The sequence below is a fragment of the Geotrypetes seraphini genome, chromosome 2 (genome assembly GCF_902459505.1).
Source record: "Geotrypetes seraphini chromosome 2, aGeoSer1.1, whole genome shotgun sequence".
Classification (NCBI taxonomy): domain Eukaryota; kingdom Metazoa; phylum Chordata; class Amphibia; order Gymnophiona; family Dermophiidae; genus Geotrypetes; species Geotrypetes seraphini.
Window position 1 is genome coordinate 317,798,072 of NC_047085.1, and position 19,300 is coordinate 317,817,371.

General features: G+C 40.4%; 1 protein-coding gene across 2 annotated transcripts in view; it reads left to right on the plus strand.

Moving 5' to 3' along the window:
- Window positions 1–19,300, plus strand: part of TOPAZ1 (testis and ovary specific PAZ domain containing 1) — a 266,987-nt gene that overhangs the window by 15,604 nt on the left and 232,083 nt on the right. For both annotated transcript variants that reach the window (XM_033930089.1, XM_033930088.1), the window contains exon 2: window positions 1,792–5,086. In XM_033930089.1, the coding sequence (XP_033785980.1) occupies window positions 1,792–5,086 (3,295 nt within the window). The remainder of the gene's footprint in view (window positions 1–1,791; window positions 5,087–19,300) is intronic.

Genomic DNA, 19,300 nt, shown 5'->3' on the forward strand with positions numbered 1-19,300 from the left:
AAAGTGCTGCTATAGTTCAGAGGCTTAGATATTCAGGCTATAGAGTCTGTGCCACCCGAAGATGGCTCGGACAAATACTAGCACCATGGAATGATATGGAGGCATGCTAACATTCTTAATCTTGTCTTAGTCTTGTTTACCATCCCTTTTTTAATAATTCCTAGCATCTTGTTTGCTTTTATGGCCACCTCCGCACTTTGGGAAGAAGGTTTCATCGTGTTGTCTACAATGACACCCAGATCTTTTTCTTGGGCACTAACCCCCAAGGTAGACCTAGCATCTGGTAACTATGATTTGGGTAATTCTTCCCAATATGCATCACTTTGCATTTGTCCACATTAAATTTCATCTGCCACTTGGACACCCAGTCTTCCAATTTCCTAAGGTCTGCCTGCAATTTTTCACAATTTGCATGCGTTTTAACAACTTTGAACAGTTTAGTGTCATCTGTAAATTCAATCACCTCACTCGTTGGTCCAATTTCCAGATCATTTATAAATAAGTTAAATAACACCAGTCCCAGTACAGACCCCTTCAGCATTCCACTATTTACTCTCTTCCATTGAGAAAAATGGCCATTTAACCCTTCCTCTGTTTTCTATCTGATAACCAATTCCTAATCCACAACTGAACTTTGCCATCTATCCTATGATTCTTTAATTTTCTCAGGAGCCTCTCATGAGGAACTTTGACAAAAGCTTTCTGAAAATCTAGCTACACCAGTGAGTGGGGGTAGTAAAACACAGCTGGAGGTCAAATGAGGAGGTTAAGACAAGAAACTTAAGGCATAAGTATCAGAGGGATCATCAGTGTGAATGTTAGAGTCCACAAGAAAGAGGGAGAAAAAAGATGAATCAAGGAAGCCAGAACTAGCAATGGAGGACTCGCTATGATGGAGCAGGACTTGCTATGATAGTTACTTTGGAACTTGTGTTCCTGTTATATTTTGACACAATAAAGAAAAAAAAAATTATTATCTTGATCTAATGATAGTTACCGTTGCATGTAGAGAATGCTTCTCCTACTGTTAAGAGTTTGACTTATTCTTATAATAGCATACAATATTTATACTGTTTATCCCTTTACCAGAATAAATAGTCTTTCTGATCAGTGATATAACATAGTATGTTGTTAATTTAGTTGATATTTCTGTTAATAACTGTAACATGTTATATTTCTGGATATTGTTCTACTAAAACAATAAGGATTCCTTTTACGAAGCCGCGTTAGTGGCTTTTAATCGCGCTAACCCCTGCGCTAGCTGAAAAATTACCACCTGCTCAAGAGGAGGTGGTAGCGGCTAGTGCGGCCGGCAGTTTAGCATGCGGTATTGCACACGTTAAACTGCTACCGCGCTTTTGTAAAAGGAGCCCTAAATGTTTCTAGTATTTTATTTTAATGTTGAGAATTCCAAGTTCTAGTGTACAGTTAAATCATTTATATTCCGCTATTACCAACAAATAGTTCATAATGGATTACATACAAAGAACAGGGTTAATTAACTAGGATATACATATAGAACAAGATATTACCCCAGTCATTAACTACTAAGATTGAATTTCTGAAACAAGAAAGTTTTGAGCGCTTTTATAAAGATCGTAAGCATTACTATAAATCGTATTTGAATTGACGAGAGATCACACAGAAGCAGCCTGATAAGGAAAGGAGATAACATGCAGTCTTTTAGATAAAATTCCCTTTAAACTAGGAAATTGTAAAGTCAAAGTATAATAATAATATAAATTCCTAAGTGTATCTGACACTCTTATTTTCTCTCTTTTTCTTAATTAGCAAAGAGAAAATGGACAAATACTGTACAAAACTCAAGAGCACAGATGATGAGTCAGATGGGGATAAACATGACAACATTTAGGGAATGCAACGTGAAGAATTTGTTAGCTAAGGCTCGCAACAGCCATTCAACAAGTGAAGATGCAGTAGAAATTAGGAACCGGAGTAGAGTTATAAAGGCTAAATGCTTAAGTTCAGCTACTCAAGGTGCATATGATAAAAGAGAGAGCACACCAGAATACAAAGAAAAACAGAGTAGTAAAATTCGTAAATGTTCTGTCAGCTTTGCTTATCCTTTGGAGAAGAGTCCAGTTGTGACACTACATAGCTGTGCTTCTTTGGAAAAATTTATACGACATGCAGATTATGACCTGAGTAGCAGCAGTGTATGTCAAGAATTTAAGACTCTATCAGAAAACCTGTTCATGCAGAAAAACAAAGATGACTTTTGTGATGATAGGACTAGGGAAAGTGTTGACATGAGGCCTCTACTAGCCCAAACTGCCGGAAATTCCACAACAGCAGATAAACCAGATTTTGAAGGAAATACAGAAAGAAAATGTAAAAGTATAAATAGAAGCTCTAGATTATGCAGTGAAAAAAAGCTAAACAAACACTCTTCAAAACTGAATTATAATTCTGGAAAGAAATCCATAAAACAGACGGTAGATTTATATGAAACAGCTGAAAAATCTGTTGTTATGGGAGCAGTAAGTGAGAAGGGGGAAAAACATAAAATGGAATTGCCAGGTAAAGACAGGCAGCCAAATAAACATAGAAAAGGCAAATGTTCCAAAACTCTAAATGACCAAACCAATCCACCAGAATTTACAGCAGAAAAGTTAGACACTCATGGAAGGATATGCGCAACTTCAATTGAACATGATACATTAATGCCTCAAAACACTGAACAGGAAGTGCATTCTTCCCTTTCTAACATAGAAGTGCAAATGAAGTTTCTTAACGAAGATACCTTCGAGAAATTGCCTGACTGGGTAGAAGCTAAAAAACAAAGAAAGAGTATGATTGGTTCTAGGCCTCTGAAATCTGAAAGAAAAAAAACATTTAAGTACGTAGAAACCATGAAAGATCAAACTGATGATTCTGTTAGAGACCAAGAAATGAAAAGAGCATCCAAATGCTTAAAAAGTAAAAAGGAATTTCATATGATCGGTTGTCAGAGGATAGTTCCAATGATTGGCAAAAATGAATGGAAAAGCCGTTCTTGTGCTAGAACTAGCCAATGGTCTTTTCCCAAATGTTCTGGATTCATCTTGCATAAAAAGTCTTGTTCACCAGTTTGCTTTCAGGATCCAATTGAAGAAGTTCAAGGACCAGATTTAGCATTGATTCCAGTAAAAATAGATGACAGTATGTGCAGAAAAAGAAAATTAGAGAGCATGGTAGTAGCTTTACCTTCTGATGGATTTGAAAATGGGACTTTCTGTGAGGTTAAACAAGTAAAGCCAGCAGTGGACCAAGTTGAAAGTGAACACACTACAGTTCAGAAAATAGTTTGTGTTCCTGAAGATACTCTCATAAGCAACATCTTGAGTGAAAATTCTACAATTCAAAATACTATTTGTGCTCTTGAAGGTACCTTCATAAGCAACATCATGAGTGAACATTCTACAGTTCAAAACGTTGTTTGCGTTCCCGAGGTTACCCCCTTAACCAATATGAGTGAACATTCTACACTTCTAAACGCTGTTTGCGTTCCCGAGGCTACCTCCTTAACCAATATGATGAGTGAACATTCTACGGTTCAAAACGCTGTTAGCATTCCCGAGGTTACCCCCTTAACCAATATGATGAGTGAACATTCTACGGTTCAAAATGTTTGCGTTCCCGAGGTTACCCCCTTAACCAATATGATGAGTGAACATTCTACGGTTCAAAATGCTGTTTGCGTTCCCGAGGTTACCCTCTTAACCAATATGTTGAGTGAACATTCTATGGTTCAAAACATTGTTTGCGTTCCCGAGGTTACCCCCTTAACCAATATGATGAGTGAACATTCTACGGTTCGAAACGCTGTTTGCGTTCCCGAGGTTACCCCCTTAACCAATATGATGAGTGAACATTCTACGATTCAAAACGCTTTTTGCGTTCCCGAGGTTATCTCCCTAACCAACATGAGTATCAGAAGTATAGACAATTGTGAATATAATAAAAGTAGCATTTTTGGCGAAGCCAATAAATCTCTTGATCAGCAGACTGTTAAATGCACTAGTAACTGCTTAAAAAAAAAAAATAGTAAAAATATTGGAGACTTTGATAAATTGGTTGTTAAGGATAAGCTAGTTGTTCCAGAACTTGATAAAATTCTAAATGCAGTAGAGCTGCCAAACTTCAAGATCCCAATGCATAAAAATAGTGAACCAAGAACTTTTCAAAATAGCAGAAATCTAGACCATGGATCACACAGCGTTGTGGATCTCCAAGAGAGTTTGTCTGCTGCAGTAGAGCTGCAGAGTAATACAGATGAGCAATATTCCTCTGGACTGAATTCAAGTTCTCAGTTTTGTAATGTAGATTCAACCTCCCTACAAGCCAGTGTGGATCAATCCTACCATGAAAGCTCTAGAAACTTCAGAATTCCAGTATATAAAAATAGTAAACAAAGAACTTTGCCAAACAGCAGAAATCTAGACCATGGAACACACAGTGTTGTGGACCGCCATGAGAATATGTCTGTCAAAGTAGAGATACAGAGTAGCAAGGAAAAGCAGTATTCTGAATCAAATTCAAGTTCTACACTTTGTAATGCAAAGACATATAATGTAGATATAGTCTCTGTACGAGACAGCACAGATCAATCTTGCCATGAAAATTTCAGAAGAACCGTTTTGCACAATCATTCGAACCAAGTAGAGTTTATACCAGTGAAACCCAAGTTTGCATCTTGTGAGAGAGAAACTAAACCATCTGCTTCTAAGGATATTGCTGCCTCCATTGGCTTCTCTGGTCAACAAGAGGGTCAACAAGAGAGTCTACAACCTTTGTCTTCTGGAGACACACATTCATATGGTTCTTCATGTGACATAGGTAGTGGTAAGAAGAAAAACAAGATTTACGTAAATGACTTCAAAGCCTATGAAGAAGATGTTCTTGTGCTGGATGTGATCCAGGATGACCCTGATCTCTTTGGAAGCCCCTGTGATGAATCAAAGTCTCAGGCAGACTCTGCTGACTTTCAGAAGGCTAGTGTTATAAAACATATCCATGGAGAAAATGGGTTGTTGCCTAAATTACATGAACTTAAACAGGAGGCATCTAATTTTGGCAAATGCAGGTATGCAGATTACTTATGAGTTTTTTTTAAAGATAGTTTGTAAATGAGGTTTGGTATGTGAATCATAATAGATGACTAATTATATATTTTATGTATAAACACATAAGTAAATCATCCAAGAGATTAGATTTAGGGGTTCTTTTACTAAAGAGTGTTAGATTTTGAAGTTATTACAGCGCAACTATTGGGAGGCATGCCTTATGTGTCCCTTTGCTGTTCTCATGTTAAAAATGTTCATTTCTTGTGCAACAGGACTGGTAGTCTTGACCATCAGGTTAAAAGCCCCATTTGTTGTGAGGTTTGTAGAGCCCACTGTTTGCTTTCATGCTCAACCTCCCATCACTCTGAGAAGAGCTCTACCCACTCGGTCTTACTCTCTACAAGCAAGGAGTAGGAAGCCTTTCTGTTCTGTTCGAGTTTGATCTTTATTATTTTTGAGGTTTTTTTTAATAGGTCAGAGGTTTTCGGTGCTACAGAGGATCAGGATCACCCTGGGACATCTCTGGCTGCAAAAAGACCCTCAGGGCTGAAGTCTATAGCCTAAAGGCACATGCCTCGCATGATTCTTGGGGGTGTCTTAGTGTTCAGTCCTAAGTTGGGGTCTGGATGGCAGTCTGAAGAAGCAAGCCATCTGTTGGATTCCAGGCTTATCTGAAGCAGAAATTTTCTCTCACCTCTGATGGCTGAGGTTTTCCTATGTAGCTCCAGCTCAGCAGCATGTCACAATGAGTAAAAGCAGCCTATGGGGAAAATCAGGGGGTTCTTAAAAGTCATTTCTAAAGGTTTAAGAGGTTTGGGATCAGATCACCCACCTCCCAAAACTCCTTCCCTGCATTGGCATTTTTTCTCCACAGGATGTTTTATGTGCCAGAATCACTATTGCAGTGACTATGTTGAATTTCCCAATTTTAAAAGTCTTCATCTGCCTCAATACCCTTTATTTCCGACAGAAAACAGTACAGATTGAAATCCTTAGGTGGAAATACTTTGGATTCATGTCAAATTTGTGGAAGATGCCTATCTAAAGGGGGTCGTTCCATGTGCCACACGGCATGTGAGGGGAGTGGAGGAAAGCTTCAGGCTTTGCCTCCCCTTCTGTTTCTGGTAGCTTGGCTCAGAAGCTCAGTTGGAGCATTTTCTGGGCCAGAAATTCTGGCAGGAGCCAGAGAAGGCGGACTTGGTGTGCCCGGTGAAGTGTAGCTGCTTGCTGGTGGATAGGCACCAGAAGCCAGGAGACTCTGGGCAGTGGTTTGTTCCCGAATTCATACACATAATTTGTGAAGCCTTTTTAAGTTTTAAAAGCTGACCTATCCCCATAGGGCCTCAGCAGAGGAAGCACCAGGATGTTTAGTGAAAGGCACATGTTTCACCCCAAGGAGCCATGCAGATTTCACAGGGGCCCAAGCTCTGGTGGACTCAGAGGATGAATGTTCAGAGTCCATGCCTTTAATTTCTTATTCAGGGTCCTCAGCTCTGGGAGATTCAGCATCTCAGCTGGCAGCCCTGGATCTCAGAGATCTAAAGGTGTGAAGGTTATTCGAACTCCCCAGCATGCAAGATTTGATTGCGGAGGCATTCCAGGAACCAAAGTTGGAGCTGCCTCAAGCCTTCACAGCTCAGTGCTTGCTCATGAGCAGCACCAAAAAACAGAATGCCTATTTTCTCTCACATCCACAGATTACTAAGATGTTAACAGATCACTGGAATATTCATGAGGGACCCTTAGGGGTAGTTAAGTCCATGGCTAAACTCTACCTAATGGATGCTGAGTTCCAACAGTGGTTTGCTACACCTAATGTGGATTCACTGGTGGCGCAGGTTATGAAGCACACTTTACTCCCTAGTGAAGGGGGTATAGTCTTCAAGGATAAACAGGACCGCAGAATAGATTATGTCCTCAAAAGACAATTTGAGGCTGCTGCACTGGGTCTGAAAGCAGCAGTGGCAGTGTCTTATATTTCTCGGGCCTGCCACTCTTGGCTGAGCCGGGCTCTGGATCTGGACAGCAACACTAACCCCCAGTTTCTCTTGGAGGGGGTTGATTATGTTGCAGGTGCTCTGTATGACTTTTCAGAGTCTTGAGCAGGGTCTCTGCTTATGCCATTTCCACCTGCAGAATGCTCTAGATCAGGCAATAGGCGGGAAACTAAGCCTCCAAGGTGACCCTAAGCAAACTCCCCTTTCAAGGATAGTTGATCCTTGGCAAAGGTCTGGACAATTTAATGGCTAGTATGATGGATCACAAGTCAAAATCCTTTCCAAATAAACAGACCCCCAGAATGCAAAGGGGTCCTGTAGGAGAAAGTTTTGTGGCTCCCGGTGATTTCGCCAGTATTCAGGAACGTCATCTAATCAGAGGGCATTCCAGGCCAGAGACTAAGGTTTGGGAGCACCAGGGGTCTGGATCACATACCTCTGTAGCAATGAAACAGCAATGATGCCAGGATTGAAATCGTTCTCTTGAGGTTGGGGAGCAGGCTGGCAGAGTTCTGACAGGCTTGGACACAGATCTCTTCAGATCGGTGGATGCTAGAGGTCATTCGGGAGGGTTACAAGCTAGAATTCTACTAGCACCTCCTGGACCTCTTTCTCACTTCTCTGGCAGGGAAGCTGGAAATGGCAGCCCAGGTGTGGGTGATGTTTCAGACTCATGGCTTTAAGAGCTATAGAGCCCATACCACAAGGTGAATGGTGCTTGGGCAGATACTCCATATATTTCATCTTGTTCGAAAGAGATGGAAGACTGGAGACTGATTCTGGATCTAATGTTGGCCAATACAGCCCTCAAGATTCTCTGCTTCCACATGGAAACGGTGCAGTCGGTCACTGCCTCAGGAATACCTTGCCTTTCTAGATCTAACAGAGGGATACTTGCATATTCCCATCTTTCCGACTCACAGAAAAGTCTGAGGTTTCATATTCTGGACAAGCATTTCCAATTCGCTGCTGTTTCCTATGGCCTAACAGCGCCATAAACCTTAACTGAGGTGATGGTTGTTGTGGTAGTGCACCTCTGCAAGGTGGTAATTCAGATGCATCTTTACCTGGACGATTGGCTCGTAAGAGCATCCTTGAGGGATGAAGGAATGGCAGCAGTAGAGCAAATGGTACAGCTTCTAAAGACGTTGGATTGAGTAGTCAACTTTAGAAAGAGTCAGTTGATCCCAACTCATTCCCTGGAATACTTGGGAATCTGTTTTGGAGGAGGCACAGAACAGGGTCTTTCTCCCGGAAGCATGCAAAATGAAGTTCGTGAGGCAAAAATGGGGCCTGCCGACCCCCACATCTTGGCAGTATCTTCAACTGCTGGGATCCAAGAAGGCCACAATAGATGTGGTTCCCTGGGAAAGAGCACATTTGTGCCCACTTTAGGAGTTGCTTCCTCAAGGTGGTCTCTGCAAGTGGATGTTTGGATCTCCCGCTGCCATGGTCAGGCAGGGCATGGAGCTGCCTGGACTGGTGGCTAGAGCCACAGTCCTTGAACAGAGGAATGCCGCTATGCATCTCCCAGTGGACAGTCCTTACAATGGATGCTAGTCTGTTCGGCTGGGAAGCACACTAAGAGGAATGTCCACTGCAAGGGCAGTGGTCCTCATCTCAGAGGAAGTGGCCGATCAACTGCTTGGAGCTGAGAGCAATATGGTAAGCTCTGCAAGCCCTGGGCAACGCCCTAGAAAGAAGGGCAGTCCGAGTCTTCTCAGACAACATGACTTCAGTAGCCTATGTAAACAGACCAGGAGTGCACCGCTGAACTTGGAAGCTCGCCTTCTCTTCAGTGGGTGAAAGCCCATCTCTTAGTCATCTTGGTGGCTCACCTAGCTAGGGTGGAGAATGTGCAGGTGGACTTCTTAAGTCAGCAGACCTTGGATCCTAGGGAGTGGTCTCTCTCGGAGGGCCTTCAGCAATTTAGGCACGGGGGTCATCCATTTTATACACATGACAAACTGAAGACCACCAAAAACAATAATTCAGTCTTCTACAGTCCTTCCAATTATGTGTTATTTGTTGGATGGCAACTCCTGTTAATATCAATAAAAGCTTGTTATTATTAGCAGATATTTGACATTTAGCTCTCATAGACATGCCAAATAAAATTGTGTCATATGACAATGCTACATGGTTCTCTAACAAACAATTTATTTGATCCCAAATAGACTCCCAAAAAGCCTTAATGAATTGACAATAAAACAATAAATGATCTAAAGTTTCAGCTTCAAGATGACAATGCCAACATCTATTAGACTTAGAGCAATCCAATTTTTGTAAACGAACAGGGGTCTAGAGTGCTCTATGCAACAGGAAAAACCATGTTTGCCTCTTAGATGCAGACATTGTACACTTCATCCTCCAGGACCAAATACGTGGCCATTGAGACGCACTAATTTGATGCTTAATCTCAATGCTCCAAATATCTCTAAGTCCAGTTTGACTTCATGGCCTCAGCATCCAACAAAAAGGCAGCTCATTTCTTCAGCAAAAGGTACAAGTTCAGAAGTGCTGGGCTAGAAGCTGTAGTCGAAGCCTGGCCTATGGAGGATCTCCTGTATGTATTCCCTCCACAGCCAGTACTAGGCAGAGTACTTTGGTGGGTCAGAATGCACTCAGATTGAGTGGCCCTGGTAGTTCCAGATTGGCCAAGAGGGCCATGGTACGCAGACTTAGTATGTCTGCAGAGGGCCGAGGCTCTCAGGGTTCCTTGTCATCTGAATCTTCTCTCTCAGCGATCAATTGCCCTGGAGGATCCAGAGTGCTTAGTCTTACAGGCATGGCTCTTGAGCGTGAAGGCTTAGGGCATAAAGGCTATTCACCTCAAGTCATTGCCATGCTCCTAGGTCTAAGAAGCAGTTCACATTGGCGGCCTATGTAAAAGCCTGGAAATGTTTCAGGAACTGGTATGAGCAACAATGCTTGAACCAGATAACCACACCAATTTCAATGGAACAGTCGACTCCACCTAAGTGCACGTCGGTTAAGCGCAGCCTACCACCATGGTCCCATTTTTTTTTTTACATAAAAGTCAATGGACATAAACTCCGGATAATTGCAATTCTGATAAGCACACAATCCGCTTATGCGCACTGATGTTATAAGTCCCACCTCTATTCGTTCACGTTGCGTTCACTCCAGTTAAAAACAATCACGTTCTCACGTTGATGAGCCACGTGTTTTGGATCAGCAGTCTAGGCCTGACCAGGTGTTCAAACCTTCAAAACTGCACCATGGTGTCTCGTGGAGAAAAACCTTTGTCTTTGGTTGAATGTGTCCACCACGCTGGACAAAAGTCATTGTCTCTGGCTGAACACGTCGATGTCTTAAAGAGACTTGACTAACGGGAGACTCGGGTCTATTGAAAAACATTACAATGTTCATCCTAGTCAGATTTCTAGGATTCACAAAAAAAAGCAAGCCATATTGAAAGACTGGCAAAACAAAAGCAATTCTACCAGGAAACGGAAAAGAATTGAGAAGGCTGGAGACGTTGAACAGGCATTGCTGCGATGGTTTGCCAAAGCTAGAAGTTGTCAACTGCCAATCAGTGAGTCTCTGCTGATGGAGAAAGCAGCACAGCTATCTGAAGAACTGGACGTAGAAGACTTCAAAGCAACAAACAGATAGGTAGTTGTAACGGCATGAAATTTAAGAAGCAGCATGGCGAAAAACAAGACACTGATGCAGAAAGATGGGTCATGGAAATGTTCAACATATAATTGGCTAACACTCTTAATCTCTTGGGGAAAAAACTACAATAATTACTGAAGTTTTTTAAATAATGGACATCAGTATGAGCCCTTAGTATGCAAATGAGGGAATGTGGGCCCGGGTAGTAACTCATAGGTGACCAGCACCAGACATAAGTCTAAATGAGAACTGCCCCATACATCATTTAGTCCTTTTTTATATTATCAATCTAATCACCATCCCATTAAAATCATAGTTAAACATTCACACCAGGGGAAAAAGGAAAAAATATAGAATAAATAAATGCACTCCCAAGACCCATCCCAATATCATAGTATCACAGTTTCTAAAATAATGCAGTGTAAAGTGCAAGGTGCTCACAAAAAATTCATACTAGGATATCATGCTCCATTGCTAATTATAAAAATTTGATGGTCTTACTTCATAGTGACACAAAATAATTTCCTGAGACGCCATTTCTATTTCCTATTTAGCGGTTTGATTTTTACACGCTGTGGAAGTTTGGGCAGACAGGTCTTATCAGTCTCTGTCACTGTACTAAATTATTGTTGGAAATTATCCACTTCTGAAGAAGGTGGCAAAATGGAGCTCTGTCGAGTGGTGATCAACATTTTGTGTAGCAATAGATTTTTCCAACAAACTTCAACTAAGTTTTTCTCAGTGAATTATTATTTTTTTTTTAATAATTTCTTTATTCATTTTTAAACTTACATCAAGTGTACAGTAAATATCAACCAAATATAATACAACATCACTTGAAAAATTTTCAATATCATACACCAAGAAGATTTAACCCCCACCCCCCTCCCAAATTCATATACAACTAATATATACCACATGAAAATAATATCTTACGACAATCATCTATATATTCTTAATGGAAAAACAAGAAATCCCCCCCCCCAAATCCACATGTGTATTAAGATTGGGAAAAGTGTAACTTATTCATTACTATAATTTAATAAAGGTCCCCACACATCCTTAAATTTATTATAATAACCTTTTTGAACAGCCAACGCTCTTTCCATTTTATACACATGACAAACTGAAGACCACCAAAAACAATAATTCAGTCTTCTACAGTCCTTCCAATTATGTGTTATTTGTTGGATGGCAACTCCTGTTAATATCAATAAAGGCTTGTTATTATTAGCAGATATTTGACATTTAGCTCTCATAGACATGCCAAATAAAATTGTGTCATATGACAATGCTACATGGTTCTCTAACAAACAATTTATTTGATCCCAAATAGACTCCCAAAAAGCCTTAATGAATGGACAATAAAACAATAAATGATCTAAAGTTCCAGCTTCAAGATGACAATGCCAACATCTATTAGACTTAGAGCAATCCAATTTTTGTAAACGAACAGGGGTCCAGAGTGCTCTATGCAACAGGAAAAACCATGTTTGCCTCATAGATGCAGACATTGTACACTTCATCCTCCAGGACCAAATACGTGGCCATTGAGACGCACTAATTTGATGCTTAATCTCAATGCTCCAAATATCTCTAAGTCCAGTTTTTGGTTTCTTATTTAAATAGCCAGATAATAATTTATACCACTGTGCGGCCTGGTGACCCAGGAAGTCTGCCTGAAAGCATAAAAAATCCAAACTAAATTGATTATTAAGAAATTTCCATTCAGGGAACCCTGCCTGAATAGCCTGCTTCAGTTGCAACCACTTATAACTTTGTTTTTTATCTAGACCAAATTTAAGTCGCAGCTGTGAAAAATCCAGCAGTTTGCCATTAGATATAACATCATTTAAGGTTCGTATACCTGCTTTAATCCAATCCTTCCAGACAATCTTAAAACCGCCTATTTGGATCCTGGGGTTTAGCCATATATTTTGATATGTAGATTTTTGAATTGGAAGAGGTGTTAAATTATTAATAAATCGTAAAGTTTTCCATGTGTCCATTAATATTGTATTGTATTTCCGAATTCTAGGCATTTTGATACTAAGAAGATGACGAAGTCTAATGGGAAACATGAGTTGCCATTCCAAATATAACCAATCTGGTAGCTGTTCCATGAGTTCTGGGAGGACCCAATACATACCTGGACGCATAATATAGGATTTGTGGTACCTATAAAAATTTGGAAAATTTACCCCACCCTCCACAATTGGCTTTTGTAAGGTCACTAAGACAATTCTTGCTCTTTTACCCAGCCAAATAAACTTAATCAACATACTATTTAACTTTTTATAAAAAGACCCCTGAAAAAAAACTGGAATCATACCCATTTGATAACAAACAACAGGCAATATCATCATCTTAACAGTTTGGACTCTTCCCACCAAGATAGATGCAACGGATTACATTGTTCACATAACTCTGTTACTTTTTGCAATAAAGTCTTTTCATTTATTTTCATTGTCTCATCAATTGTCTTTTTTATCCAAATTCCTAGATATTTTATTCCTTCCTCCTTCCGAATAAACCTTTTGTGCAATGTACATTTAAAGGGAGAACTTCTGACTTAGTCCAATTTATTTTATATCCCGAAAATTTCCCAAAATTCTCAATCAAATCAAGCAAACATGGAATGGTTGACTCGGGATTTCTCATGAAGCAATATATCATCTGCGTAAGCAGATACTTTATATTCCTTTCCAGAACGTGGAATACCTTGAATCTCCTTTACCTGTTGAATAGCTAACAACAAGGGTTAAAGTACTATATCAAACAACAAAGGAGACAAGGGACAACCTTGTCTAACTCCCCTTTGCAACTTGAAAGAATCTGAAAAATTATTATCAATATATAATCTTGCAACAGGAGAGCTATACAACGTTTGAATCATTTGTATAAATCCCGATCCCATACCAAACCACTCCATAGCTTGATACATAAAGGCCCATTCTACCCGATCAAAAGCCATCCAAGGACACAGAGAAGGCCGGATCATTTAATTCCTTTGTTAGATATAACATGTTAAAAGCTAATCTAGTATTGTTAGAAGAGTGCCTCTGAGCAACAAAACCCGTTTGATGCATACCAATAATGTAAGGAAGAGCCTTAGCCAAACGTAAAGCCAAAAGTTTAGCCAATAATTTCCCATCAACATTAATTAAAGAAATAGGCCTGTAATTTGAAACCAAAGTAGGATCTTTATTTGGCTTCGGCAAAACAATAGTTAATGATTCTGCCATAGTACCTGTAATGCAATCTTTATTTAGTTGTGTCAAATATAAATTTAATAAATGAGGTAATAAGATAATTTGAAAAGATTTATAAAACTCTACAGTATAACCAGTGAATTATTATTGTGGATGAATTTTTTATGAACAAAGTGGTGCTATGAATTAATTGGCGATTAACATTTTGAGTGGCAGTAGATTTTTTGTAATAAACAACTATACAAACTTCAGCCAAGCATATATTTTTTAGTGAATCACAATTGCAGATGAATTTTTTTCTCGAATTAAGTGGTGCTATGAATTGCAATGACGAAGTATGAACTTTACATAGGACATGCATTTTTCTTAATTCTATTTATGAACTGTGACTGAGTTTATTTATTTATCCACTTTTCTATAAATGTATGAATTTGTTCAATGTGAGGATTTTAGGATTAACTTTTTTACTATTTCACCCTCTTTTCAATATTAATATGTATTTTGTGTCACTGTGAAGTAAGACCATCAAATTTTTATAATCAGCAATGGAGCACGATATCCTAGTATGAATTTTTTGTGAGCACTTTGCACTTTACACTGCATTATTTTAGAAACTATGATACTGTTATATTGGGATGGGTCTTGGGAGTGTATTTATTTATTCTGTATTTTTTCCTTTTTCCCTTGGTGTGAATGTTTAACTATGATTTTAATGGGATGGTGATTAGATTGATAATATCAAAGAGAACTAAATGATGTATGGGGCAGTTCTCATTTAGACTTATGTCTGGTGGTGGTCACCTATGAGTTACTACCCGAGCCCACATTCCCTCGTTTGCATACTAAGGGCTCATACTAATGTCCATTATTTAAAGAACTTCAGTAATTATTGTATTTTTTTTTAGTTCAAGCATTCTCCCCAAGGGATTAGAGTGTTAACCAATTATATGTTGGATTTGTGATTGGACTTATTGGCTTCAATATTGTTGAAAGGGTTATATTTTTTGTGCTGTTCATGGAAGTGTTGCCATTGGTCATTGGTGGATATGAATCATGCTACGTTTTCAATGCCGATGAGATGGGTCTGTACTGGTGTGCCATCCCTGATGGAACATTGGCTTTCAAATGCAGTGAAACTGTTGGCTTCAAGGTGCCAAAAGAACAATTGACATTGCTGCTCAGTAGCAATATGGACGGTAGTGAAAAGCTCAAGCCACTGGTGATTGGGAAGAATCAAAATCCTCGGTGCTTCAGAAACATTAAACGCCTGCCTGCTGAATATGAAAGCAACAAAAATGCATGGATGACAGCAACACTGTGGATTGAATGGTTGCAGAAGCTTGACAATCTGGTGAGAAGGCATAGGAGACACATTGTAATGCTGTGTGATAACTGTGCAGCACACAGCAGTGATGTAAGACTAACCAACATCAAATTCGTGTTTCTGTCACCAAACATGACCTCTTTGATCCAACCAATGGACCATGGGATAATTGCCAACTTCAATTGTCATTGCAGGTTGCTCGTCTTAAGATATGTGATGGCAATGATTGATGCAAGCACGGAATCCAGCCCCCGAGCTGCTGAGCTCGCGAGAAAAATGACGGTGCTTGACTCTCTTCACATTTTACGGGAAGCATGGAGTCAAGACTTGTCATCCACGATTTCAAATTGCTATCGGCGGGCAAGCTTCATTCATGCATCTGATGAGACAACTGAAGCTGACACTTCATCTATTGAACTCCCAGTTAGACTCTTGCCACAAGAGTTTGAGCTGTATGTCACCATTGACAACAATGTACCCACATCATCTGACAGCACTAATTCTGATATCTGTACAGTCATAAAGGACACTGCAGACAACCAAGAGTCTGATGAGGATGGAAATACTGCTGCGGTCATCACGACTAATGAAACATTTGCAGAGATTGTTTCCTTCTCAGATGCGCTGAAGTCCCTACACATGCTGCGTTGTTATCTAGAGTTAAATGGATGTTATGACTATGGCCATTTTTACAGCATAAGTACTCAGATACACAGCCTGAATTGTGCAATCTGCGTGCAGAAAACAATGACTGATTATTTCAGTAGAATGTTGGTTAAAAAAGGTTTACAGTGTATTACATTAGACGGAACAGTGCTGTTTCTAAAACTGAACCGTGTAGAATTGTTTTATGTGTCTTTCTTGCTGAATAAAATTTTATTGCATTTTACTACAGCATACTGTGATTTTTCATGACTAAAAAGCGGTACTCCAATTAAGCACATACTCCGTTTAAGCGCACATGACGGTCTGATCCGGAGGCCTTGCATTTAAGAGGAATTGACTGTATTTGACTTCCTGCAAGACGGTCTGAAGAAGGGCTTGGCGGTTGTCTCTCAAGGTACAGATAGCCGGACTTTCCTGCTTTAGAGCACAATTCAGTAAGCACTTATTGGTGTCCCATCCTGATGATTCTAGATTTTTGAAGGAGCCTTTTGTCTTTCCCCTCCAGTCTTGGAACCTTAATCTGGTCCTAAGGGCACTTGCGAAGGCCCCATAACCTTTGAAGGAGATGTCCCTGATAGATCTGATAGATAAGACAGTTTTCTTAGTGGCTGTGATGTCAGCAAGAAGGGTGTCAGAGTTGCAGGCACTGTCCTACAGGGAACCCTTTTATCACATCTCAGGCTAGTGTCTCAATTTGAATGGCCCCTTCCTTCCTACCGAAGATTGTGTCAAGTTTCATGTGAACTAGAAGGTGTGCCTCCCACCCTTCACACCTACAGGAGTGAAGAAAATGGATTTGCAATGAATTTTGATTCATTACTTGGAGATGACCAACATGTTTTGGCTGTCTGATCACCTTTTCATGGTTATGAATGTGGCATATCGTGGGAGACAGCAACTATATCCAAGTGGATCAGGGTGGCTATTTCTTCCATCTGTATTGGAAGTGGAAAACAGTCTCAGTGGCAGTGAAGGCGCATTCCACTCGGAGCGTTGCATCATCTTGTGCAGAGTCTAGAGCAGTCTCACCATGCAGAGATTTGCAGGGAAGCAGTTTGGTCCAGTCTCCACACGTTCACTAAGTTTTACAGGGTGGATGCAGCGGCTGGGCTGGTCACCGCTTTTGGGTCCTCATCTTTCCCACGCTATGAAAAGGGACTGCTCTGATGTATCCCGATGGTCATGACTACCAGTCCTGTTGCACAGAAGGAAAGATTAGGTTCTTACCTTGCTAATCTTTTTTTCTTATAAACGGGACTGGTAGTCTTGACGCCAGCCCTGTTAGATGTATACTAGCCTGCTTTCTGCTTCAGATATGCATGTTTAGTCAGATGTCTTGTTTGTGTCACCTACCTAGTAGGGTCAGAAATGAAGAAGTCGTCACTCATAAGAGCTACAGAACTATTGGTGTAGATGGCACACAGATAAATGGTTCCTTTTTATTACCACCTTTTTTTTTTGTTAGCTGTGATTAACTAGCATTGTTCTTTAATGTTTGCATTTTGAGCAGAACAAACTTAGTTTCAGGGCACCCCTGTCTTATGTTTGCACTCTAGGACTCGAAAGAAGCTTTGGTACTGACTGAGTGATGGGAGGTGGAGCATGAAAACAAACAGTGGGCTCTCTATAACCTTTGCAACTAATGAGGTATAGCCTGATGGTCAAGACTACCAGTCTCGTATACAAGAAACAAGATTAGCAAGTTAAGAACCTAATCTTTCCTAGTGCATGGTGTTCTGGTCACAATTAGCATGGATGAACTTAGTACCTTCTGTTTACTAGGCGTTAAGTGGAACTGCACTAGCTACACAAGAACCAGTTAGCATGTAGTATGTGTTACGTGCTACCTGTAGATTGCTGTCCATGCCTAACCTATTCTCTGCTCATTTCCTACCTAGTTACTACCCCCTAACACAGGGATAGGGAACTCCGGTCCTCGAGAGCCGTATTCTAGTCGGATTTTCAGGATGCCAAACCAGTTACTGTGGATTGATTTACTCAACTGCCTAGCATGCTTTACTAAAAAGGCCTCTATGTAACTGTCTTTGATCACTTTCTTTTTACGTCTGTCTCTGGTGATTTACAATAGTTGAATATAAAGATTCTAGCTAATTGCACAGCAATATATACAACATCTATTGTCAGGAAAAAAATTGTTATCTAGAAATGGAGTGCAATGGAATTTTTGGTCTTGTGACCCTGGTGCCTGATTGTAGTATTTTCACTTATATTGTACCTATGTGAAAAATCTTAATGTATAACTGTGGCAGGGCCGGGGTCTTGCCAGCAGTGCAGAGAGCCAACTTCTGCCACTAGCGCACAATCCAGCACTCCTTGGAGAGAACACAGGGTAATGACTGGTTAGTAAAAAAAACAAAAAAAATGGAGTCTTCCAGCGAAGTCCCAAAACAAAACATTTATTCTTCAAACTTAGAAATCACTGTATGGCTTAAAATGTCACTAACAAGAGGAAAAAGCTTTCCCATGGTCAATGTTTGAATGGCCAAAAACAGTTCATTAGCATTCCTTTAACTTTTACTAACTTTGGTCCTTTTTACACAGCACTGCTGCTCTCCAGTTTACTCGTGCTGGCAGGAAAAAATCTCTGTTCCTTCAGCTAGGCACCAGGGCCAGCCCAGGCCACTCTGCCTTTGCCTTTCTCTTCTCTTGTGCTTTTGCAGCCAATTTAAGCACTTTAAATATCAGAACTAGGAAGCTCTCTCTAGCCTTCCCATAAACAACACCCCTCACTGACCTGTCGTCTCGCCCCCCCCCCTCTCTGAAAAAAAGGGGTTTCTCGAAATGCAAGGACTTTTGTTCTAGTACAGGGCACTTAACACATTCAAGTCCCCAAACTTAACTTAGACCCATCCCCTTACTCACACAGCAATCACTTTCTTTGCCTTTGGAGAAAATTAGGTTCCTAATACACATGCTATAAGTTCTTGCAATCATTCGAAAGCACATTGCATATAATAATCTTTAGAACAATCTGCATTTAGAACATAAGAATTGCCACTGCTGAGTCAGACCAGTGGTCCATCATGCCCAGCAGTCCGCTCACGCGGCGGCCCTCTGGTCTAAGACCAGCACCCTAACTGAGACTAGCCCTACCCACGCACGTTCTTGTTCAACAGAAACTTGTCTAACTTTGTCTTGAATCCTTGGAGGGTGTTTTCCCCTATAACAGCCTCTGGAAGGGCGTTCCAGCTTTCTACCACTCTCTGGGTGAAGAAGAACTTCCTTACGTTTGTACGGAATCTATCCCCTTTCAACTTTAGAGAGTGCCCTCTTGTTCTCCCTACCTTGGAGAGGGTGAACAACCTGTCCTTATCTACTAAGTCTATCCCCTTCAGTACCTTGAATGTTTCGATCATGTCCCCTCTCAATCTC